The sequence below is a fragment of the Eupeodes corollae genome, chromosome 2, assembly GCF_945859685.1.
Source record: "Eupeodes corollae chromosome 2, idEupCoro1.1, whole genome shotgun sequence".
NCBI classification, from domain to species: Eukaryota; Metazoa; Arthropoda; class Insecta; order Diptera; family Syrphidae; genus Eupeodes; species Eupeodes corollae.
This window is the reverse complement of record NC_079148.1, coordinates 98,761,008-98,787,973: the sequence shown is the minus strand read 5'-3', so window position 1 is coordinate 98,787,973 and position 26,966 is coordinate 98,761,008. Positions and strand designations below refer to the sequence as shown.

Here is a 26,966-nt window from a genome sequence, read left to right as displayed (position 1 = left end):
TACGGTTATTGTCAATCCGGCATCAGAGCTACATTTACCGCAGCTTCCTCGTCCAGATATAAAGACAAGTTCATATAAAATTCAAAAAATCAATCTTTCTCCAGCAGCTCGCATCTTTGTTGGACAGCTTCATTAACTGCGCGACGACGACGCTGATAAAACCATACCGACACCAAATATAAACCTAGACCAAAAATAAAAACATAAATTGTACGCTTCGGCTAGTTGTGCCACGACTTTAAGTTAAAAACAAAACTTCATACAAGGTAGGTACCGTTATTAAAATTTAAAAAAGTGCTTAAATTCTATTATCGTTAAAAAATCATACACAAACTTTTAAAAACTTATTAAAAAAACGTGATGAAACTCCTTCGCATTAAAAAAGAAAAGAGCCTTCAATTGATTTCAACATTTTACAGAATTAAAATTAACGGTCAATTTAATTAAGTTTGCAATAATTGTTACATAAGTGAAATGAAATGAAAACTTAAAAATGTGGATAGAAAGTGAAAAAGGGTATACTACATACCTACCTATAAACATCGCTCATCACACTCAATTGGATAAAATTATGTGGGATCTAAGATTGGAGATCAAAAGAGGGAATCATAATAATCAAATCAAATTTACAAGTTTTCATAACCATTCATTAATTATTTTTTTTGTGCTTTCTTTGAGATTGGTGTTGTTTGTGTATGTATAAGAGCAAGAAGCAAGACTTAAAAAAATACTTAAAAATGAATCTATGATCATCTATCTTATTTTTGTATCTATGTTGTAGATATGTTCGAAGAGCATTTAGTAAAGTTGGAATATTCGTTTGAAAAAACGTACTTAGTGAACAAACAAAGGATACTGAAATTCACAAAAAAAATATTTCAAGTTTTGATTAAATTGTCATTTGCATTTGCAAAAATAATTAACTCGATATTCATATAATTTATTTCTAACTTACGTGACGTAAATAATATCCTGTTATTTTGATTTGCAACAAGTCACTCAACTACCTACAAATTAGTGGGTATATATGTACCTACCCTGATTTGAAAATAATATGCAATTACTTAGATCAATCAGGCGATATTTTAAGGCACCACCATCGCCCCTACCACATAATGTAAAAAAGGTAGCTATAGGTACATATACGAAAATAGTAATTAATAAATTTAACATTAGCATGTTATGAAAGTATCAGCACTTCCTTTTTAACTTTATAACTTTGATTATTTAACTCTGCGTTATTTTGCTGACTCACAATCATCAATAGTGTAAGATGATTTTTTAAACTTTCTTTAAAATTATTTAAATATACGATACACTACGTATCAAGGAAATAGGTCTAACAGTTACAACCAATAAAATATATGTTGTAGTTTAAATTTTATATCACTTTTAGCTTGAAAGTTCGCTTTAATGATATTTTAAAATTAAATAATGTGAATAGTATGTGTAAATATATTTTTATTTAATAGAAATAAATGTTTTGTGTATGAAAAACTTAAGTTCAAAATACTTTAGAATAAGATAAGACATAAATTATGAAAACGTTGCTTTTATTATTTATGTAGTTTAAAAAAGTTTAATTATTTAAAAAAAATAATATTTAAAAGTTTGAAGGTAATATTTACATACAAATTTAGCAAGTTTATTCTACAAAAATTATATTAGAATATTTCGTGAGACTAATAACATAATCAAGGTTTTTCCAACCTATAAGACGTATGTAAAAGAGGTTCAGTTTCGAATAGCCAGCAATTTGACATTTGACAAATAAATTGTTCGTCAAAAATGGTGAATATTTTGATGTCAGTTTGAGTTTCGTAGTAGAAACAAAAGCTTCTGGCAGAGTTATTTCTCGAAGAGGTGATTATAATTGGCCACCGAGATCTTGTTTTTTGAAGCCCGATGCTCCTTAATTCATTAAAGGTCATATAAATTAAATTAGTGAAGTAATCGAGGAACCCGCAAATGTGCGAATTATTCACGTAATATATTCTTTCCGATGGCATACTTTCTGCTTTACAATAAAATAAACATTTATTGTTGAAAATTTCCGTATTTTTAACTTCCCATAGGAAGTTATTGTAATGGGTCCGATTTGTTATATTCAAAATTTTTACATTTCTTGACGTTTTAAGGTCCCTAGAGTCGGAATTAAAGATTTTTAGGAAGATGTCTGTGCGTGTCTTTACGTCGTTACGTTCGCCGTCCATAGCTCAAGAACCAGAAGAGATATCGACTTCAAATAAATGTTGGTATACATATAATAAGAAAAAAACATCCAGAAAGGTCTCTCAAGAAAATTGCGTGGGTGGTTTTTTTACCATAGCAGTCTAAAAAAATGATGAACATTTTGGTTAAACCTTAATACCGCATGAACCAAACCAATGCCGCTAAAGACTTGAATTAAATTTTATATTATGTATTGTAGCGTGATACAAAGCAATTATATTTTTAGAAAAAAATCCAGTTAATGGTTTTTTTTTATAAATCAAAAAAACTAAAAAAAATGTGTCACTTCCAAAATTTTACGACTAAAATATTATTTCATCTCCAAAATAATTTGGTGCAACGAAGAATAATGTTTTAGAAACCCGATAAAATTTTGAGAAAGACCTAATTAAAAAAAGAAATTCAAAGTTGGTAAAAACTGATTGTCGACTCAAATATCTTTTTAAAAATTTGAGATTATGGCTTTCAACTAATTTAAACTTATAAGAATTATTATTTTTGATATTAGAACAAATTTTAAGAAAAATCGAATTGACAGTTATTCTACAACAAATAAAATTATAAAAAAATATTTATAAAAGTTGGTAAAAATTAATTTTCGACTCAAACATCTTTTCAAAACTTTGAGAAATTGGCTTTAAACTACTTGTATCTTTGAAAAAATATTGGTGTCAACATTAAGTAAAATTTTGAGAAAAATATAATTCACAATTTTTTTACAAAAAATAAAAACCTAAAAAAACAACACTAAAACTTGGTAAAAATTTACTTTCGACTCAAATGGCTTTTCAAAAATTAAAAATTGTCTTCAAACCTTTTTTATTTCACAGTAAATATTGTTTTAATATTCAGTAGCTTTTTTTTATAAAAATCCAAAAGTCCGTTTTTTCATAAAAAAAAATTAAATCTTCAAAAAATATTACGCAAATTTGGTAAAATTTGATGTTCGGTTCTTGATATCTCTCAAATTAATTTTATTCATCCACTTTGTAAAAATTTGAGAAATGCTACTAAAATTGGTAAAAATTTGATTTCGACTAAAAATCTATTTAACAAAACTAGATTTTCAAACTAAACTATGAAAAATATTGTTGGTCATTTTAAATTTTTTTTAAATAATTTAACTGACAACTTCATTAACCCAACACGAAAACCAACAAACTTTTAAGCAAGACAAATAGACAGACAGGGAAGTTATCAGTGAGGGTTGCATCCTAGCCTCTTTTTTTCAAAATGAAACTTCTCACAGATAAAAACAAACTATTTTCCTTAAGCTACTTTTATTCTTGTTAGAATTTAAAAGAAAAAAGATCAAAACTAGTTAAATTTAAAGTTAGCATTATTTTCTAATTCAATTCAATCGTAGGGCCAGACTTTTTTGGCGCATATTAACGTGTATTTTCATTAATCTACATAAGTAGCTTTTACTAATTAGCTCTTGCTGACCCACCAGATATCAAAATTATCGTGTATTTATTTACATATTATTTATTTCTCAGCTTTCAGGCATTTTATAGCATTATATCAATGACCCAGAAAGGCACCTAAATACATATGTATGTATGTATGTATAAATTTTAATTAATTTACCTGGGAAATACCTCATCTGACTCACTGTTTTATTTAAAGTTAGTCAGGACTTGAAGTTAAACCTTTCTATTTTGTTAACTTTGTGAATATGCATTCATTACATATGTTGTTTTGATGTTTGTTGATTTTCTTATTTGCAAATAAAGCTAAAAAAAATAAATTTGGGTCTTCCAGTTTTTTCAGTTTTCAGTCCAATTATCGTGACAAACTTCAAATTTCTAAATCTAAAACAAATCTGTGCAAAAGGGTTACATAAAATAACGACCTAATGAAATAAATAGAACGGTTTTTAGTTTAAACGGAATACCACGTTTAAAGACCTATTTCTGAAAATGTTAACGAGTCTGTTTAAAACGGTATGTATTTTTGAAAAAAAAAGCTAATATGACAGAGCAATTAAAAGGCTTAATTCAAATTCACTTTAACAAATGTTTGCGTTGTAATTTTTTGAACATACAGTGTATATATTACGCTAAGACAAATAGTGAATATATTACACAAATCGTCTAAAACAATCTCTGTGGTTGAAATAATTATAAAAACCAACTCAAATCCATCGAAGTTTTCTTTTTAATTCTCATTTCTAATGTCATTTCACAAGAAGATGAGAACATAAAATGCAATGTGCATTATTGGTATAAAAGTCGTATGTCATTTTCAGGGGAATTTTCGATACAAAAATGTTTGACTATCTCAAGGAACAAACAAATAAACATTTACTTTAATTTTCACTCCAGCGACTTTTCTTAAACTGTAGAACTACAAAAATTGTATAACAACTGCAAATAAAATCAAATTACTAGTAAGATCGATTATTGACATTCGATTAATTGCTGTATGAATGAAAGTACACATAAGTGTTAATGTTTCCAAATAAAATAGACGCCTTTAATTAACAAACATTTATACAATATTTTCCACTTAATGAGTAAAAAATCTTCCATGTAACATTTCAAAAGTGCAAACATCATTTATTTTATTTGTCATTACACTTTTTTCGAAGTTTTTTGTTTTAGATGATATTTATGGCTGATGTTTAATTAGAAATATAGTGTACATAATGCATTTTATATGCTTATTTAAGGAACATTAACGATTTCAGCTTATTGTTAATAAGAGAGTGTTACTTTAGTAACTAAGGAAAAGATTATAAATGCAAAATGAATTAAGGCTTGGTTGATATTTTCTTGGAATTTATTATCTCAAATCTGTATACTTTTAAAACAATTTTGAGTCAATAAATCATTTGATTTGATTAATTTTTCATCGTTACTTTCTTAACTATTCCAAAAGAATCAATTTTTAGCGAATTAGAGTTGTGAACTTTGTTTTTTAAAGCTGAAGAAGTACAGAAGCTTTAGTTTTATACTTTGGTTACAGTGTTTGTAATATAAATAGATTTGACTAGAAAATTTACTGTAGGATGAAAACTCGGATTCATATGTTTCCTCGTCGGCGGTTTCAAGTTGCACATATTTTTTTTATTGGAATTTAGTAAAATAAATCAATTATTCCAGATCTGTCTCGAGATCTGGATTTTTCGGCAGGTTTGCCCCTCTTTATACCAATTTTGTTTATCTGGGAATTTGACAGTTATACCTTACTCGGTAACATGCACATGACGTTAAACTAATACAATGACATACAAAAAAACAATTCCAATCGTGTCCCCACAAAAAAATCAATTTTCGAAGGAAATCTGAATTTGACCATGGAAATCCCCATAACGGAAGTTACTCGTCACAATAGTTACAAACGCTTGTCAAAATTAATACATTTTCTACTGGGAAGTTATTATGAAAAACGATAATCGTTTTTAATACGGAGTATTTGTGAAATTGCGATTACGAAAAACGATTGCAGAAGCGCGTATTTGTAAAATTGCGACTTTGAGAAACAAGAGTCGTAAAAACATAATACTCGTATTTTTATTTACTATGCCATACTAACAAGGAAATCCTGTCCGGTTCCTCTTTGATATTCACCCTCTACCAGAAACCGAATGCAAATCAAATTAAAACTTAAAACTTTTCCAATAATCACATTTTGACATTTGTAAATAGGTGTGAAGTTAGTTGCGTTTAAAAAACAATACCATTTTTCATTTTTGGCTGGTAACTTTTCCTGATTCCATTTTCTTTCTCATAAAGCTCTACTCCATGAGTTTTCTGGGTTTCGTTTTTTCTGCCGTTCGTTTCGTATTTCATAATAAGGGCCCTGTGCTATTTCTCATTGTGTAAGAAAAAATTAACTTACAAAATAAAAGAATGCAAAACGAAATATCACGATGATTTTTTAGCGATAACTAAGTTACTTTACATGGAAATACTTTCAAACTTTTTATTCATTTTGGAAATGTTTTTCATGATCATTGTTACATTAAAAAATATTCTTAACAGTAGGCCAAGAGCCAAGCAAAAAAAAACTTAACTAATTTTAACACAATATTAAGTCCGTTCGCGTACCTTCCTAAAACAGTCTAATTTTACAAAAAATTACGAAATTCAACTAAATCCTATTCGCATACTCAATTTCCCCAACCTACGAATTTTAGCCCAAGAAATTTCTTTGGGCTGATTTGTAAAGAGTGTCAAATTTGATTGAACTTCAAATAAATTAAATAAATAAACCTTCAAAAATGACAGATATCTCATAACAGGCTAATGAAAATGAAGCCTTATTTCAAGACATTAAAGAATGGATGTTATGAAAGTAGAATTTCTATGTGAATGTCTCCATTAAAATTGTCACACATAAATGCAACTTAACCAATAGCTTGCCAAAGTTTTCCATATTATAGGGCAAAATGTTCATATTTCATTGTCTATTAAAAACATATGACATTTCAAAGCCCTTAGACACCTTCATTAAAAACTCTTCTACCAAATCTACTGCAATTTAAGATTTTATTTACGTTAGCATTATTTCATATTGGTTGCAATAAAATAAATTCAATTGAAAAAGCTCAATACACCGTGACGTGAACAAGATTATAGTTTAAATCCCTTTAAAATTTTTAAAGTTTGAATAGACGTATTAAATGTCAAACATACATACATATAGACTGTCTTGACATTGAAAGCTTTACTTTTTTGTTTTCCCTTTTACATCAGCTGACCTATTTGAAAAATAAAACTGAAAAGAAAATTGACCACTTTTGCGACCTTACTCTGGAAAAGCAGTGAAAATAAAATAGAGCTGTTCGTGACAATGAACATTTTTCTCATTGACCACCATAATTGCTAATTTACGAAATTAAAATTAAAGCACAAAAAACAAAAATACAATTTAAATAAAGAAATTTTAATAAGTACGTAAATACATTTGTTGTCGTTATGTAGTCATAATAAACCAGACAAAAAAATGCTAAAAACGGGCGTTCAAATAAGTTCAAGACCATGATTTCTGCAATTTGCAAAATATACAGAGCTCACTCGATGGACAAACTTTTATTATATTTTGCAGAAAAGATACATTTATTATATATTGCTCATCGAATAGATATACGAGTAGATACATAAGAGTATGTTTGTATCTACTCCAAATAAGTATAGATGCAATTCAGCTATTTCGTTTTTCATTGTTTGCTTGAAGGAAATCCATTAGTACGCCCATTATAAAGTTTCGTTTGTATCATATGAGTAATAAAGCATGAAAAGTTGTAATATGATTTTTCGCAAGGCTTTTTCTCCTCTTACTTAAACCTAAACCGCTCGACATGGCTCCATCATATCATTGCAATGTCTAAGTCGAATTCGAAGAAGAGATCATACAAGGCTAAACGATGGCGATGGGAAATATAACAACGAAAAAAACAAACAAACTTATAACAAGAAGAAAGTTATGCAATTATTTTGTTATGTTATGCTCCGCATCGCAGGCATAACTCAATTTGGTCCAAACGGGTTTAGGCTAGAGTCTTGTCTTCATCTGAAGCTTTATATGAATTTTACGAGGTAAATTAGGCAATTTGGCTTTCAAAAGCAACACGCGCAAACATACTTTTGGAATAGATTTTGGTTTGGTATGACGAACGAAAAGATTGGTGGCTTTTTGTGTGGCTTTTTAGTTGGAGCCATCACATTTGTATACACTTGCTGAAAGAAACTAAATCTATTTTGTGGGTATTCAAATATGTAATTCCTACTCTAGGGCTTGATTCATACTGTGATGCTTAACCTATTTGACCTTGATGAATCAAAAATAAAGCTATGTATGCTGCTTAGAGTCGGTTTCTGAGAAGTTTAATTTTTTTTGTTGAGTTTTCTATTAAATGTAAAGTTTTGAAATCATTGCGGCTCTTGTATGTTCATATTTGTAGTAAATTTATGTATTTTGTTTGTCATTGAAACAGTATGTTATCATTTAGTCATATTTCAAGGTCAGGGAGGTAATTTAGATTTAAAAAAGTAACGGTTTTATGCATATAATTGTGCTTAATGTTTGTTTACAATTTTAGCTTATAAATTTGTTTTGCAAGAACACTTTGTCAATTAGCAAGTTGAACATTTTCTTGTTTTGGTTAAGAAACTGTACCATTGACAGTTTAGGATAAGAAAAAGAAGTTTTAGGAGTTAAAGAGACATATCCTGAACTATATTTGCAATGGAATGCAATTGATACTTTTTCATACATTCTTCAAGCGGCTACTCAAAGTATGGACATCAGATGCATAGCCAAACAAAACTTTCAAAAAAGTTGTATTGACTTGAAATATAACAAAATTTCACTAAAATTAAATTGTGATAGCTGGTAAAATCCTTACAAATTTAGAAAAAGATCATGGATTGTTTTTGTAATAGTTTTAAGATAGCAGTAGAAATCGATGACAAATCTACGATAGGCAACTTCATGTTTTTTAACAATCACATAAAACGTGGTTTAAACACTCAACAATTGTAAATTAGGTTTTTTGTTTTAAAATACTATTTATGCTGATTATATAACATGAAGAAGGAGTTTTTAATTTTTTTTTTTGTAGAAATGTCAATATTGACTTTTGATTTCTACGAATAGAATAGAATTTTGTATAATCTGCGTGATTGGGCAGGTTCTGACAACATAAGGGACTTTATTTGCAGTCAACTTCATCTTTTTAGTTAGTTTTTCAAGTGTCATGAATTTCCAATTCAGAAATTACTTCACAAACCTCTACTTTAAGTTCATAGTAAAAGAACTACCAAACACATTATTGTCTACAAAACACCCCCCATACAAGTCTACAAGTCCATTACGATTTATCTTTTGTATTGTAGAGAAATATTACTTATTTCTTTTCCAATTTAAAAAGAAACACTTTTACACAAAATATTAAATGAAAATGTTTGGAAAATAAATAAATTATAGAGTAGTAAGGCTCAGCTTCCACTTGAATGAAAGATGACTTGACTTTATTGTTAGGGAGATTTTTCTTGACTAACTTTCCAATAAAGTTGCCTAAATTGGAAGGTTTTTTTTGGCAGCTGGCCAACCAGATACTAGAAGCTTGGCTTACTTTCAAGTTCCCTGCCCATTCTTGAATTAAGAAGGTTTTGTAAGAGTATACTTTAAATTTAGTCCATAGCAAAATTATATTCTTTGCATCTCAAGACATGTTTCATTGGTAATACAAGTACCAACAAAATTGTATATTCATTTTACTCACTTTAAATGTGTTGTTGTTGCAAACACCGAAGCATGATATTGGGCAGGTTCAGACTTAAAGTTAAGGCAAGTTTCTAGTATCGACAGCCGCCAAAAAACGGCATTCCAATTGAGACCAATTTCTTAAAAAGTTGACTGGAAACTTAGTCAAGTAAAATCTCCCAAGTCTACTTATGTTAAAATAACAATTAATCATAATTTTTCATTCAAAAGAAATAAGTTACATATATTTTTTTTAAATACAAAATACAAATCGTAATCGACTTGTAGCATGCTTGAAAATTGACATGGGCTCTGAATAGTTTCGAACCTTATAAATCTCCAGCTCCAGATCAAATCGTACAAGCTGAGCTACAACTTACCATTGATATAACTTTGCCCATCATTGAGATGATCTTCAAAAGTTGTCTAGATCTGGTCTATATACCTCAGGGATGATGGAGAGAAGTAAAGGTAGTTTTCATTTCCAAGGCGGGCAAATGCTCGCATGTCAACCCTAAACATCTAAGACCAATTAGCTTATCATCATTCATTCTCAAAACTCTTGAACAATTGATTGATATAAATGTACGTAATAGCATTGATAAGAGACTATCGATGCCTCCGCATGCTTACTGCAAAGGGAAATCGGTAGAAACAGCTTTCAACAACGTTGAAACATCCAATATCACTTCTGCTATGACGACCCTAAACGTCGAATAATCGATTAATCTAATGCTAAAAGGCAAGATCATCAGGGGACTTTTTGTACGAAAAGGTCTGTCGGTAGAGGGATTCCGCAAGGTGGTGTTCTGTCTCCTCTCTTGTGAAACATAGTAGTTAACGAACTACTTATAACTCTTGAGAGGGAAGGCTACAGAGTTGTTACGTATGCCGATGATGTTGCTATCGCCGTCACAGGAGACCATCCTAATACACTGAGAGACCTCCTCCAAAACGCACTCAATGTGCTCACTAGATAGGCTGATAACTGCGGACTTAGTATTAATCCTCAAAAAACAGACCACGTCCTTTTTAAACGGAAATACAAGATCCCAGTAATTGTACCTCCTTCAATAAAAGGTGTAACACTAATTTTTACCAATGAAGCCAAATATCTTGGTCTGATATTGATCAAACAATTAAGTTGGAAATCTAATATTCATGAAAGAGTTAAAAAGCTACAGTAGCTCTTTTCCTTTGCAAGAAAGCCATAGGAAGCCAATGGGGTTTTCAACCTCGCATAACCTATTGGCTATACACATCGGTCATTCGACCAATACTTATGTACGGGGTTGCAGTATGGTGGACTGCACTGGAGAAAGTAACATACTACAACGCACTGCATGTCTCTGCATAAGCAGGGCTTTGAGAACCACACCCTCAGCAGCGTTAGTCACTCTCCTCCATCTGACACCCCTCGAAATATTCAGCAAACAAGTGGCAGAGAGTACAGCTATAAGACTGAACGCCTCATCTCAATGGACCAACAACAATGTAAGGCACTCCATCATTTTGAACCTCTTTGGTTCTATACCAAAGTACATAGACTACACTATTACTAAACCCCAATTTGTGAAAAAAACTTCCAGGTATCCATTCCATCCAGAGATGAATGAGAAGATAAAAACTCCTGGATGACAATTGCATCCATTTTTATACAGATGAATCCAAAACAAATGAGGGAGTTGGTAGTGGTGTGTACTCAGATAAGCATCTCATTCCGCCTCCCTAATCATTGTAGCGTTTTCCAAGCGGAAATTTTAGCTATCAAAGAGGTTCTCTCCTGGCTAAGAGAAACGTGATGTCAACTATCAAGAGGCTGCTATGAAGTCTCTTGATGGTGTCTCAACCAAATCTCAAACGGCCCTCGATTGTCGATCGTCTCTCATGGAGATGGCTCAGCAATTTAACATTCACCTCTGTTGGGTGCCAGGCCACAGAGACATCACAGGAAATTGAAGAGCCGATGAACTCGCTAAAAATGGAAACGTCATACCTATTTCACCTGAAAGGGAGAAGATAGGTATACCGATAGCTACATGTAAACTTCTGCTAAAAGACACAGCTTTTGCGACAAAAAACACTAGATGGCACAATTTACCAACATGCGCAGCCTCAAAACTCACATAGCCTTCACTGGACCTAAAGCGCTCTAAAGACTTTCTGTGCCAAAGCAGACTTCATATTAGCTCCCTAATAGGTCTCCTTACGGGACACTGTCTTATAGGCAGACAAGCAATACGACTTGGTGTAGACTCAAATGACTTCTGCAGGAGCTGTATGCTGTACGGCACTTGCCCTACTCTTTCACTAAGACGCAAAGTCTTTAGATAATCCCAGTGAACTAGTGAACTTAAAAGGATATCAAATATCTTCTTCGCTTTATAATAAGCTCAAAATGGTTCTACTAGTAAGAAGTAATTCTCTAGATTCATGTGGTATCACAATGAGCCTTTTCTTTTGGCCTAAGTGTATGGATTCTGAATCCGCAGCCACTTTAACCTTATCTAACCTAACCATGTTTGAAGAGTGTTTTGGGGACAATTATGTTTTTGATAGATTTTATATGATAAACTTTAGTTAGAGGTTTGAAAGTTATGACACTTGAAAAACTAACTAGCTGATTTGGTCAAAATGTACGTTCAAAGAATGCAGTTGACTGAACCTACCCACTATACCTAAATTGTAATATTTTGAACTTATGTTGCAGGAGTCTGTTTATAAGTTTCGTTTTTCGTTCATTTAAACGGAAATTGTTAGGTCGACGTGTAGTTTTTTTTAATTTATAGAATAATCGATTAAAATATAGACAAGGTAAAAATTTAGACTTTTTGAGTTACATACATTTAGGAATATTAATAGAAGAAACTTAAGTCTGCCCACACCACGTATGTATACTTAAGGGGGTCATCCTATGTGACGGCCTGTATTTTAAGGAATTTTTAGGGTTTACAACTTTATTAAGTTTGTTATCATTCATTAACTTAGTTCGACAGTATAAATATAAAATTTGAATTAAAAATATTTTAAAGAACACAAGTTACACCGGTGTGAACAACTCCACCTAAAAAAAATGGGCTCGCACTTCCTCCACAAAACAAAAAATGTTTCGTTTTTTTTGCTACAAAAAATTGATATTTTTGTTTGTCGATAGTTCATTTCATGAGTTTACATGTGCTGAATCCATTCCATTCAATTTCTTAACTTAACTATGAAAATATCAACTTACCTTTCAATCGGCGATACTTGGTCCATAGAGTGTTCTTTCCTCTTCTTCTTGAAACTCTTTCAAAGCATATTGCTCAGCTTTTGAATCAATTCTCGCTTGTTAACGGCATCACTTACGCGCCGCTCAGATCGTGAGATTCGCTTTTCATGACGTTTCTCAACATAAGTATGGGCTTCGCGGCCTTTAGGGCATCCCATAATCGATATTATTTTCAAATTACCTTCAAAACCTACATTACAAATTTAATGAATAACCTTATCAGTAAGTTTACCTGGTTCTTTTCCAACGATTCCTTTATTTGTTTTATCTTTTCTAGTACCCCGAAGTCCTATCTTTAAAACGACTTCGAATTGTGAAAAATCCCTTTACTACCGTATTTTGAACCCATCACATGAGATGATCCCCTTAACGTACCATTTAACTGCCTCCTACAAACTTAATTTTATATACTCCGAACGAATTGATTTTTGCAATCTTAAGACAGCTTAAATATGAATGAAATATGAATCAAATCATTCGTCCATAATGAATGCATTCATTAATATTTAGCTTGCCTTCTGTTATCAACCCAAAATAAAATTTTGATGACTCATATTTATCTAAGTTAAACATTATGTGTAAATGCACGCATTGAATTATTAAATAGATTGACTCATACAAATATTTTGGTGACCAAATATTTAAAAAACATGCTGTTCCATATTCATAGCTAAGCAATAATAAATAAATGAATGAATTAAGGATATAATGCATGACATTTATTTTTCAGGAAAATATATTCGTTCAATAACCTTTTTAATATTATATTCGAAAAAAAAACACTAATTAATTGTTAAATGTTGTTGTTTCCAAAATATAACAACAAAATACAAATGTATGTAGCTGTACCAATATTATGGTAATTTTAACATTAAACACAAAAATTATGCCGCAAACTTGTTTAGTGATTTTTTTAGGGTCAATAGAGATGAATAATTTGATACTAAAAATGCAGATTTTTATAACTAACAAATAAATTTAAATTACAAAATAAAATAATAATCATTCCCAACGATATAATAATAGATTTTACTATACGCCAATTGTTGATTTAAAAATTAAAACTTACTTACTAGAAAACTACGTTAATGAAGGATTTTAAAATACAACTTTTTGGATTAAATTTAATTAATTTTAATCTTAATTTTGCCTAATCACTTTGTGTTCACTAAGTGAGTATTTCCTCTCAACGGCCTCTATAGTATTTGTTAATTTTTTAAATAATCTATTCTTTTTTAACCTGCTTAAAAAGAAACAATTATTAAGTTTCACAAGCAGAAAAACCTAGCCTAATTTACATTTCATGATACTTTTTGTTTAGGGATATTTTTTGTTTGTTTAAGTTATTTGAATAATTTAGAATTTTTTTCCTTAAACTTTTTCTTTAAGTTTGACCCACATTTTATAATTTTAAACCATTTTGATAAATAAATACAAATTAGAATTTTGTTTTATTGGACCGTATTCTGTAGCTAGGTTAAAAGTAGGTTTTATTGTATCTTCAAACATTTATTTACATTTTTATAGTTTTTCTTTTCATTTTATTTCAATATTTTAAGTCAAATTATTATTCAGTAAAATTCTATTTTAGTAAATACAGAATTTGGTGTGCTTAAATTATTCTGTCTCTCGGTCAAACTTGAACTTAATCGTATCAATCTTTTGCGAGTACCCCACAGGATCGCAGTTGACGGCTTCGCTTTAGAACGCAACTTCTTTAACCTTCTTAACTCTTCAATTTCAACATTTGTTTGTCTTGCAGAAAGATTAACAAGAATTCCAACTTGATTTTTCGTGTAATATTTCTTTTTTTTACGTGCACTTTCTTTGTGTGAAGTTTTAACTTTTACTTCTACAGTTCATTTGTTGAACACAACATTTCAATATAACAATAATTTAAATTGTCTGTGCAAAAATTATTCATATATTATTTTTGTTTTATTTTTTTCAGAATTTCACCATGGGTTCAACCCGTGCTACTTCCGGTGAACAACTGATTGGATCGGAAATACTCAACCCACCTGAGGGAGAATTCAATGATTCCCAATTATCAGAAGTACTTTTGCAGATTGCCAAAAAGGAATTGCGTGAAGACAAATTATCGCGAGAACAATGTCTTCAGCAATTGAGGAGTTGGATGGAAAAAAACGAAGATATTCAAGACACCCGTTTCGATGACCTTTTTCTGCTACGATTCCTACGTGTGAAAAAATTCAGCGTCCCCATGGCTCAGCAAGTTTTGCTCAAATACATGAATCTACGCAGAACATTTCCTCACATGACAAATGACCTGGATTTTCTAGGACCTAGACTAAATGAAATCATTTCGGCTGGATATATTTTTACCTCGCCAATTCGTGATAAACAAGGACGTCGTGTTGTGATAATTAATGCTAGACATTTCAATCCAAAAATCTATTCGAGCGTAGAACAAGCGAAGGCGCATTTCATAACCTATGAAACTTTGATGGAAGACCACGAAAACCAGATACTCGGTTTGACGCACGTTGGAGACTTTTCAGGCATCACTACTGGACATGTGACCAATTGGAATCCAACAGAATTCGCCAGAGTTTTCAAATGGGGTGAACAGTCGCTGCCAATGCGTCACAAGGAAATTCACTTAGTCAATGTTCCTGCATCTCTCAAATGGCTAATTGACTTTGTCAAGACTCGAGTGAGTACCAAAATCAAGAACCGACTCAATTGCTACGTAAGCGAAAAAGACTTGCCAAAGCATATGGACGTAGATTGTCTACCCCTCGAACTAGGAGGAAAGATACCCATGAGTGAAATGATAGAATCCTGGAAGCTAGAGCTTGCCAAGAAAAGAGATTGTTTGCTGCGATTGGACGAAATGAAATTGCTAAGTGACCAAGGAATAACTACGAGCCGAAATCCAGACAAAGCAAACCAAAATGGCACCAATTTTGTAGCCCACTTTGAATCCCTTGCTGGGAGCTTCCGTAAATTAGAAATTGATTAAAATAATATTAACCCTACCATAAGAATTTAAATTAAATTAAAAAAAAGTATTTCAGCCAGTTCACTAGCTAAATTAAGATTGTACCAATCAACCATTTTCATGAACATACTATCCTGAATCTTCATAAAATATAATGTGTATTGTTTTAGAAATTAATTTAATAAACTAATAAAATAAATATTCTATTATTGAAATCAAAACAACATTTATTTCACAAAAGACATCGATAAAAAAAGTTTACAAAACATTCAATAGAGTAACAAAACGCTGCCACTTCGATATACGATTGAAGAGCGCTTCGCCGTCAAAGTGTGAGATTGATAGATTCCTCAGTCCGAAAACTTGATAGGAGTTGTGAAGTTTCTTCCTTTGCATAGATTCATTAACAATAGACAAAGCACTGGTGCACTGGGTGTCAGTCGGTGGAACGAAAGTGTAATTACCTGTAAACAAAAAACTCGTAATCAGTTTTAATTCATTTGAACTGTGAATTATTGTGAGTTGCAAATAAGGAAGCTGTCAAGCATTAGTCTCAGACCTCAGACGAAAGTCATTTTTTATTTTATTGTTTCAAGTTGTGTAACAATATGATTACACATCAAACAGAGTCATTTGCGTCTTATGCTGGCGGTTATGGTTACTCTTAAGCTATGAAATGATTTTGCTGCAAATAAAATAATAAAAAATAAACTTACCAATGAAGCCAATTACCAAAGATGACTGTTGTGGCAAGATACTCAGTCCACTCTCATGATTCCATCCCCTCACTTCGTAAGTTTGACCATCACCGCCAATGAGGAAATTGTAAGGTATTTCACTGTGCACATTTCCTTGGGACTTCTGGAAACGCAAAGTAAACGTTAATACACAATTTTAGCAAATATGTTTTCAAAAAAATTAAAATTTTCTGAAGCAATGCGAATTGTAATTTTGTTTATAATGTGTTGAAAAACTTCACTTTTTTATGATCATAAATGTTTGTATATAAAACCATAGCACTCTCAGGAGTAGAAACTTTTAGGGCAACAACATGCCGCATTATTGGCGTTAGCGTCGTGAAGTTTGACAGATTCACGGAAATGAGAGCAAAATGTTATTTTCATTTCCATAAGCAGCTAGTAGAAATAAATAAATGTACCAGCAAAAATGAATTTTGTTTTTATATTAATCCACTTCATTATTGAAAATGGGGTGAAAGAAGTGCTTACATTCGTGCATCTGATCTTAAGGAATTTTTACCAATTTTTTTTAATTTACATTCATAAGTCTACTCTTATTTGTGTACGATCTTTGTATATAAAAAATAGTTTGTGAAAACCATAGTACTTTCATGGAATTCGAATAAGGTGTCATCTAATTATTTTTTGAGGAACATCTAGACTAGAAATTAAATTTTTAGCCGGGAGACTTACGATTGTGATCATTCCAAATAGAAGAAAGAAGGAAAAGGTTATGATGGATAAACGAGAGTCTGAGTGAATAAGAAAAACACATTTCGCTCATTAAAACTAAGACTGACTTATGTATGTAACTCAAAAAACATCATTCATCACAAAACGAAATTTAAAATTTGTGTTGCTTAAATTCATATGTTAGTAATTTTATTTTATTTGATTTTAAAACAACGTTTTTTTATGTTAAACTTTTTAAAAAGTTTGAACTGTGTTATTAAGTTAATTTCATGTTTTTCGATATATTATGGGCAAGTAAACATATAAATATTTCATTCTTATTTAATAAAAGGCAGCTAGCTTAATAAACTTAAAAAGTTGATCACCTACCTTAAATTTAAATTTGTTTCATTAAAAACTTCAAATTTTCAAAGTCATAGAAAGTTGAGTTTGGTTTCTCAATTAATAGATAAATCTTTTATTTTGTACACATTTAAAAAGATAATAAACCTAACTTTTACCTTATAATTCAAGGATTTTTTTCACTTTAACGTTTTTTAATGGAAAAGAATTTTTCAAATAGGACGAGGAACTGTCAAAATGTTTGTTTTATATTTGTTTTAAAAGTTATAAAGCAGGTAGTTATACCGGTCAAACAAATGTTTCAAGGACAAATTTTGAGACATATGTATGTACTTTTATCTGCAAGTTTGTATGAGATTTGTAGGTTTTTATTAAAAGAATTTTTTTAACAATATAGTCCTACCCAGGGCCGGATTAAGAAGTCCAGAGGCCTCGTGGCAATAAAGGAGCAGAGGCTCCCTCGCCCCAAATTATTTTCAAAATAAAGTAAACCACTTTTTTCACTCGTGTTTTTCAATTTAAAAAAAAAAACGAATTATCTGAAATTAAATTTTAGGGTTAACAAACGGAACCTTTTGAGCTTTTTTCGCCGAAATATCGTTGGTGATTTCGTTGAAATCCAGTTCTTGGAGTAAATCGCTTTCAATTCTCAGGAGAGAAAGCTTCAATATAGGGGTTTGTCCCATCGTGGTTCGAAGCCTATTTTTCATAATTTTCATTTTTGATAATGAGCGCTCTCCAGTGCAATTTGTTACCATTGAAACCAAACACATTCTCAATGCATTTTCGAGTTTTGGAAATGTAGCTCTGAAATTTTGATTTTCGAGAATTTGGTAGTAAAATAGTTCCGGCGATTGATCTATTCCATAGTTCTTTTCCTTTTTGTATTAGTTAATGAATGAACCAACTCATTACCAGGACTAGGCTCTAAGTCATCCGGGTACACTTTCACCAATGTCTCTGCTGCTGGGTTCAGATTTTTAGCATCCATCTTCTCGATGTGATTCAGGAATCCAAATTTCGAACGTACAGCTTCATAGGCATGCAATCTTAAGAGAAACGGATAGCTGGTCAAAGGCTAATATTATGGGATGAAGGCTTATAATTTGTATTTTTCCTTAGGTGACAGATTTGCGTCTTGTGCTTTCCCGTAATCGAGCGGATGCAACCTCTATCGTTCTTATGCGGCTGCTTCCCCGTTTTTATCAAAATCATTTCGTTTGGATTCCACGAATGATTTCAATGATTCTAGTGCACGCATTGTCGATTCAAGAATCATTTTCCGATCTTGCAACATCTTGTTTGTAGTGTTGAATCGCTCCAAGATATCGTTCCAAAATGTTCCAAACAAAGCGGTTTCGAGACTACTTATCTTCTTTAGAAAGTGCGTTCCTTCATTCCTCACGATGTCTTTTTTCACTTTATTGGAAGATATGCTAGTTAGAGCTTATTCAATTTCCGAATAGCCCTTGACTAAGGCTTTCGTAACTTCAGATCGACAAGACCAACGAGTGTCGCTGAGGTTTTTCAAGACTAAAAAATTACCGCTTTTCTTCTCCGATATTATCTCAATCAGAATTCGGTGCCGCACTGTACTGGCTGTGTGCAAATTCTGCACGAAATCAAAGAATTGAACAGCAGATGAACAAGACTTACCATCTGCCTTTCCCAGCTAAAAAAATACATAGCAAAGGAAAAGATGTTTACTGGTGTTTACTAGTTGGAATTTGAAACACAAATTTTCCGAAGTCTCTATTGTGGGGGCCCCTCTCCGACCCTGGTCCTACCTAGTTACAGTTGTCAATGAATTAAGAAAAGGTCCATTTTTACGTTAATTTCGTGTTTAGTGCATATAATGACATAAACTTCGGTCGGGTCTTAATTTTTAAAGAAACACTAGAAATTGTAATTGCATTTAAATACATTTGATGTCTTTGGCCAGTCTCAAGATATCTAAATTGTAAAATTTCCCATTTTATTCTGCCAGAGCAAACTTTTTAACTTTGGGGTGATTTTTCCATAGAAAATTTGTAAGAAACATAATGTATTACTGCTTTTTTTTAATGAATATAATATTACTAAAATTAAACTTCTTGAGAAAACGTGGAACAAATAAAATTAAAAAGACTGTTTTAAGCTTTAAGCCCCAAAAGCTTTGAAAAATTGAAAAAGGACGATCATTTGGACAATCATTTAGTTTCTGTTGATAAGAGTAATATGAATTGAATAAATTGAATGCTTCGTCAGCCTGGATGAAAGTGTAGCTTATTTATTTATTAATTCTCGTTTAAATTTTCCAATAAAAATCAAAAGGGTAAAATATAATAGTGGTTATAAAATCACTTGGGTTAAAAATTACCAGGGTCAAAATTGTCATGTCTTAAAAATATCCTTCGTTAAAAAATAACCTGCGTTGAAAAAAATAACTTGGTCTTAAGCTGGGCTGCAATTTAACTTGGGTTACAAAATAACCTGGGTTACAAAATAAACAAAAAAAAACACACCTTGGTTTCTTATTAACATAAGTAACAAGAAATCTGGGTTTCAAAATATTCATTTAGTGTGTGCAAGACTTATAAAATAAAAGAAAGAAATAGTTCTACTGATTTTTGAGGCTTATACTTAATAAGGCTTGATAAAGCTATAACATTTTTAGAATTTATCGTGATGTATATACAAAAAATATAAACTCATGATGGCTTAACCCTAAATCCCACTAAACACAGAATCGTCTCTAAAACGTATTTTGCAAAGCCTTAAGGACGCATATAAACTCATAATTGAGCTTCTAAAAACTAGAAAAACTAGATAGAAAATCAATAATAATAATAATGACGTCTTGGGTTCAATCCCTGCCTTTGTGACCTACATATTTTTTTAAGGGTACTGCTTCTTGAAAGGAATTGACAAATCCTCCAAAAGTAGTTCTTGTCATGAAAAGTGCCTTTTTTAAAATAGTATTTCGGATTCGGCATAAAAACTGTAGGGCACTTCCATTCCTGAAATTTCTTGCACACAGGTTGAGAGTTGTGAGTCTCTAGACCCTGGTTCCCTGTATAAATGTCTGAATTAAAAAATCTTTTTTCGGATAAAAGAACTCTGTAGTTGACAATACAAGTGAAATTGAGTTGGAGTATGTACCAACGAGCATTCCTGGTCAATTCCATTTCAAAATACAAAAGTAAAAAAATTTAAAAAAAAAACATAAATTTGACATTTTTGTAAAAATTTGGAGATCAATTCCTCAGTCCTTACACCTAGATTATGTTTTGAAACCATAAGATTATGTTTTGAAATTAAGAGTCTTGTTGGAAAATAATAAGAAAAAAAAATAAAATTTGATTGTCTAATTTGTTTTGACTTGTTATTGATTCCTCGGATAGTAAATTAAAAAATATAAATATGCAATTCGCTGATCATTAGATTATTTTTCTAGCTTACTTAAAACTTTGTCACAAACATAATATTTAGAATGTATGAAAGTGGGAAGATATTATATGGTGAACACTCGTAAAAATATTTCAATAACATCACGTTATTTTTTTCAGTGCACACACAAACATTAAAATACCTGCATATTTCTGAGGATATCCATGCAGGTTTCGAGTTCCAAACATATTTGCCCACCAGTTTGTACCATTAGAATATGCAAAACTTTCGAATCGTTAAGGAGCCTACCCAAAGGAATAACTGCTTCACTCCAAACATCGCGGTTAACCAGATCCAACGCGAAACGTGCTGTTGGTAGACGAGCTAAAAAGAATCATTCAAGATCATTTTCTATCTCTGTGGAAATATGTGGATAGATTTCTTGTATGGTACTTACATTCCGTAACCAGAAGATAGGTTGCAATCGTAAAACCCCCAGCCAATAATACAGCTATACCAAGCACTCGGAGATCACAAAATTTTAAGTCTTCCAGCCCACTGCCATTAAGTTTTTGTGGGTAATTTCCTGAAGATGAATTTTGCTTCCAGGGCCCACCCAAAAGTGGAGTTTTTTCATTTGCCTCGATTGTAATGACAATTGTGCTGCTGGCCTCACTATCGTTATTCGGAGTTGAGCCTTGAATTTGAGCCGCTTTAAAATGACAAAGTTTTAGGTTTTTAAATAAATTTAAACCAAGACTAAATTTAAAAATAAGCGATATTGGTGAGAAGATATTGAGATTCAGATCGTGTTTCGTGAAAAATGATACTAATTCAGTAACATTTCTATTTGTTAAAAACGGCATTGCATTGCAGAAACTTTCTGTAAGTGTTTCGTATCACACTAAATTCTTTAAAGATTGAAAAGTAGAATTGCAGAAAAAAAATTGTACTGTTCTTATCGTTAATTACATCTAATAAATATTTGCTTTCTTCACATTCTCTTCTGAAATATGGGCTTATCTTTTCACGTCTTCTTCATTTTGCATTTTTATATGTAGGTTAAATATCATTGTTTAGACTTTGTGTTCTGTTGTCTGAAGTGCTTTATGTACTTGTGTCTCAATCTCAATTTGAACCTACGACAAATAAAATAAAACAAGTAGGTAGGTACCTATCTAAATAACAAATGAAATTATAGATAAAATACTGTATGAAGGTTACTATTATGTAAGGTGCATTATGCCAAATTTTTATCAGGTGAGTGCTCCCAACAAATTTAGATAAGGCTGCAAAAGACAATCTTTAATTCATGTACATATAAGGTATATTAGCTGGGGTGGCACAACAAGGAAGTATTCTCCAGAAATGTATTTCTTTTTTTAATTTTAGAAATATTTTGTTTTCATTAAATTTGCTATGCTACATAAAAAAAGATTAAACAACTTTTGGCCCGACAGCTATAGATTTACATATGAGCAAGTTTTAAGTTCAATGGCCTTATTGTTTATTTTTATTTATATTTTATTTTTTAAATTGAAATATAATATGTGTTGATTTTTTTCTCTAAAATAAATCAACAAACGTGTTTATTGGATGATTGATAATTTAATTACAAAATTAAAAATGTTCTAACCCAGTGATGGGCAATTATGGCCGACGGCGGCGGGCCAGCTTCGGTCCGCGAAAGCATTTAATTCGGCCCCAACGGTGATTCTAAATGAAGAGTAGGTATATGGCTCGTGATAATTATATTTGCCTTCTTCCTACTTACCACTATCTTATAAAATTTTTTAGCTACAAAGACATATCCCGTAATAAATTTTTTTAAATTTATAGTTCACGCACTCGAAAGCAGAATTATACTATACAGAATTGCAAGGAAAGGACCAATTTATGAATGAGACTTGGGGTTATCTAAAATCATTAAAAAACAACTGTTTTACAACTATATGACTAAGAACGATTTGACTCACTTTCCGCCTTTAAAATCCATGTCACCAGTGAGTGAGAACAAACTTAAAGAATTCGGTCAGGCGTTGAAAAAAATTTAAAACAGCTGTTCTTAAATTCCACGAAATTAGATTTTTATAGAGCACTACCAAAAGCTGAATTCCCAAAGATGATTTCTAACACTCAGAAAATATGTAAAATATAATATTGGGCTCAATGTTTTTATATGAATAAAAGATTCAACACAAAATGCATTTTTTCACATATGTAATTCTGTTCCTCCTCTGCAATTTCTTGAATTTTCTGTCCCACCATTAAAAAAGTAAAGATCATAACACTGCAGACCCAATTGCTTGTCAAAATATATGGATTTCACTTCTAAAATGTACGCGTATGCAAATTCTAATTTAAAAAATAAAAAAGGTTTAGATTGATTGAAAAAAAAAAACAAGATGTAAAGTTCTAACTTTAGCTACAGCAAAGGCTCAATTTTCAATAACCCTACCATATTTAGTTTTCATATGTACCTGTTTCTATACAGCTTTTCTTAGAGTTTCACATGAACGATAATTGTTTTTATAAAGATTTTCCCTCATGAGCTAATATATCTTCCAAAACCTAACTCTATTCAAAGTTTAAATATTTGCTAAGTTCATCTTTGGGCTTTAAGAAATCTTATTCTTTCTAATCTTATTCATTCTAAAATTTCGTTCAGGCAAAATTCACGATACCAAAAAAAATTAATGTGAAATTCATAACATGGCTGACTAATAATGGGGCGATCGATACCCTGGCATTACATAGTCTTCGAAAAATAAATATTTATGCACGGTTTTGTTTTTACAACAAATTAACTTAAAAAAGGCTGTCAAATCGAGTTTCTGAACTACATTGAAAAATTATAAAACAGGTATTTTAAAAATATTTGTAGATAGTTAAAATCAATAGTTAATTTCGGAGCCATTGAATTAAAATAGTAGTACCCGTGGCATGATGGTTAGTGCGTTGGACTGTCATGGGTTCGATCCCTGCCTTTTTCTTTTCACGGGTACTGCACCTTGCGAAGAATTGACAAATTCTCCAAGAGTATTTCTTGTCAAGAAAAGTGCTTTCTCAAATTTGCCGTTCGGATTAGGCTTAAAACTGTAGGTCCCTTCCATCCCTCACAACAGTACTCGCACACAGGAATTGTTGAGAGTTGTCAGTCACTAGGCCCTAGTTCCCAAATGGACTATTGCGCCACCCAATTTATTTTTATATTTATGGAGCCATTAAATTCAAGGTTCCTCACGGTTTCTTCATATAGATTCAAATGAAAACGCATAAATAATTAGAGTTGTCAGAAACTAAGTAAGAGACTTGAAAGGATCGTATCTATGTACATAAATAGAAGACAAAGCTTTGTGTTTCCAAAATAACCCCTTTTAGCTTTCTTTAACATTTTAAAAAAGCGTATATTAAAAACTTGTCGACACTTTTCGAAGTAATTATCCCGTAGTCGCTATTTTTCTTTAAAACAATTTTGACGGAAAGAAGACTAAGTCGATTAGCTCTGCTGTTAGAAAGAAAAATAATCTCAGTGATGATCACATCTTAAAAGTCTTCTAAGAAACAGCAAAATGTATCTTTTTTTATAAAATGTTAATATTTTATGAATACATCATAACATAAATTAAGATTGGGGTCGAATGAAGTCAATAACCTTCCCTTGTGAGAAAATATTACTTAATTTTCGTATAAATTCCCTTCAATTCAAAACTTATCGTACATAACATAGTTCAGAAATCCAGATCTATTCCAATCGCGCAGATCCAGGGGGGGGGGGGGGTTATTTGAGCCAAAAATATTATACAGCTAATTTGTATTAAATAAGATAAGTTGCTGAGCTCTCGTTAAAGTAATTGGGCTTACTGAAAAACATAATTAACGTTTCATATCTACTTATTTAATATAAAAGCTTTGAAAACTTAAATGAAAACGAAATTTTACAACGTGTTATTTGTGAGTGACGCACTTAACTTATTTGTTTACCTTAAATTGTTTTTATTTAATTTTTAGAAAAAAAATGTACTTAAATGCATTTATTTCCTTATAGAGTCAAGAAATCAACAATTTTTCTCTAAACAATTTTTAAGTATTATTGACTCTTTTAGGCCATTCCTGGAAGACGAGTCAATCCATTTTTATATATATGGTTCAAAAACAAAAGAAGGGGTTGGTGGAGCTGTGTACTCTGAACGACTGAAATTAAGTCTCTCATTTCGCCTTCTTAATCATTGTAGCGTGTTCCAGTCTGAACTTTTGGCGATAAGAAGAAGTCTTGTCCTGGCTTAAAGAAAACTTGATATCAACATCTGATATCCGTATTTTCTCAGATAGTCAGTCCTCTATCAAATCTCTGGACTCTGTCCCTACAAACTGTATATCAGTCCATAACTGTCGATCATCTCTAATGGAGATGGCACAACAGTTTAATATTCACCTTTGCTTGGTGCCGGGCCATAGAGACATTAAAGGTAACTATAAGGCAGATGAACTCGCCAGGAATAGTACAGTACAGCCCATCCTACCACGTTTGGAAAATGCTGGCATAATAATCGCTACTTGTAAACTGTTGCTAATGCAAGACGCTATGAAGAAGGCAAACACCAGGTGGGACAACATCACCACGTGTCAGGTCACAACAAACATCTGGCCAACACTAGATTAAAGGCGATCAAGGTGCTCTCTAAGCAGATCGCATATAAGCTCGATAATAGGTGTCATAACCGGACACTGTCTTATAGGAAAGGACGCCCACGAGACTAGGCGTATCCTCAAATGACTTTTACAGAAGCTGTATGTACGAGGAAGAGGAGGAAACAGTTCTTCACCTTCTCTGTACATAGCATGTTCTAGCTCAAAAACGCAAGAATCACCTAGGAGAATTTTTCTTTAACGATCTAAAACATATGAGCATAATCAGCATCTTACGTTTCGTAAAGGACTGTATAATTTTATGAAAAAAGCTACCTTTTAACACAATTTCTAACATTTTTGGTAAAACGCACAAAAATCCTGTTGGAATCTTGGAATGCTTTTATATGTAGGGAGTCGTCCAAATTAAATAGTTAGTCCGTATCTTGCTGGACAGCAGTATTGTTAAATAAACTAATACTTAAGTTGTCATTTCAGCCCTTAAAATATGTTAATGTATGGTTAAGATACACGTTATGTTGTTTTAATTTTACCAGTCTCCTTTAACATTTTTAAGTGATTTTCAAAAACTCGTCTTTAGTAAGTGCGTGAACCGACCCTCCCCTCCCTGATTAAAATTCGAGATCCGTTCTTGCATGAAACTTCCATACTCTTAAGGTTTTTTAACTTGAGAAACTTGAGGTGAAGTATCAAAAGTAAACGCCAAAAACGACATATTCCTTGTTTTTAGTACGTATTGAAAAAAGAAACCTTTTCAGAACGCTGGTAGATTTACTGAGATAAGACTGTAGAAATGTTTGTCTACTTTTGAATGGTTTTAATTCAATTTACACTGACTACTTTATATAAAAACATAATATCTAATATATGTATGTACATAAAAACCCTATTTTACTTAAGACTTGAGAATTTGCAATACAAATTTGTCTAGAATTTTGAACAAGACATATACAAAGATTTTTTATTTGTGCATCAATTTATTTATGTACCTATCATGTTTGCAGTATTCTATTGGAAGTTTAGAAACCGTTGTTAGAGTTGATACTGCTCCCTTTTTGAATATTGGCTTTTGCTGGTATACTTCGGTCTTAAAATGTTGTATTAATTTTCTCCATCTATTTGTGGCTGACTTTGGTTATGGATTGCCTGCTAAGGCAACCAAGACGATGATCATAAAGTTGCAGCTAGTAGTTTGGGAATCTCTAATCTGGACCCGGACCCGTTTCTATCCACACATCAATCTTCACACTTCACACACTTACAATATAATTGTGATCGGCAAAGCCAATGAAAGAGATACTCATAATTTTAATTTTGAAACGAAATTCAAAAACGTTAAAATAAAATATTTTTTTTTTTAAACTGTTTAAAACAAGACACACACTTTTTCTTGTAAAAAGGACAACGTGCACAAAGTTTCGTTTCAGTTAATCGACTAAAGCAAAGAAACTAATATGTTCTGCTTGCAAGCAATACATAAGACAAGTGCAAT

The 26,966-nt window shown here is 31.6% G+C and overlaps 2 protein-coding genes across 3 annotated transcripts; one reads left to right on the top strand and one right to left on the bottom strand.

The window, feature by feature from the left end:
- LOC129946380 (alpha-tocopherol transfer protein-like) lies at window positions 1-15,902 on the top strand. 2 transcript variants are annotated; one of them, XM_056056536.1, is made up of 2 exons: window positions 1-266; window positions 14,667-15,902. In XM_056056536.1, exon 2 carries the CDS (start codon window positions 14,676-14,678, stop codon window positions 15,699-15,701), a length of 1,026 nt encoding a protein of 341 aa, XP_055912511.1. In that variant the 5' UTR covers window positions 1-266; window positions 14,667-14,675; the 3' UTR covers window positions 15,702-15,902. The 2 variants fall into 2 exon arrangements, with proteins under 2 accessions (XP_055912511.1, XP_055912512.1); XM_056056537.1 differs by lacking the exon at window positions 1-266 and adding an exon at window positions 14,316-14,511.
- On the bottom strand, window positions 15,803-26,920 carry LOC129946381 (peptidoglycan-recognition protein SC2). The gene is made up of 5 exons (XM_056056538.1): window positions 26,464-26,920; window positions 21,282-21,536; window positions 21,027-21,208; window positions 16,397-16,541; window positions 15,803-16,144 (listed from the first exon to the last, which is right to left on the bottom strand). Exons 1-5 carry the CDS (start codon window positions 26,468-26,470, stop codon window positions 15,939-15,941), a joined length of 795 nt encoding a protein of 264 aa, XP_055912513.1. The 5' UTR covers window positions 26,471-26,920; the 3' UTR covers window positions 15,803-15,938.
- Between the last annotated feature and the right edge of the window lie 46 nt (window positions 26,921-26,966).

What these genes read in the sequence shown, in the direction of transcription:
- LOC129946380 (XM_056056536.1), top strand. Translation starts at nt 14,676, where the DNA reads ATGGGTTCAACCCGTGCTACTTCCGGTGAACAACTGATTGGATCGGAA.
- LOC129946381 (XM_056056538.1), bottom strand. An exon ending in ATATCCTCAGAAATATGCAG is followed by an intron (nt 16,542 to 21,026) that starts GTATTTTAATGT and finishes TTGCGTTTCCAG; the next exon opens with AAGTCCCAAGGAAATGTGCA. An exon ending in TTTGGTAATTGGCTTCATTG is followed by an intron (nt 16,145 to 16,396) that starts GTAAGTTTATTT and finishes TTTTGTTTACAG; the next exon opens with GTAATTACACTTTCGTTCCA.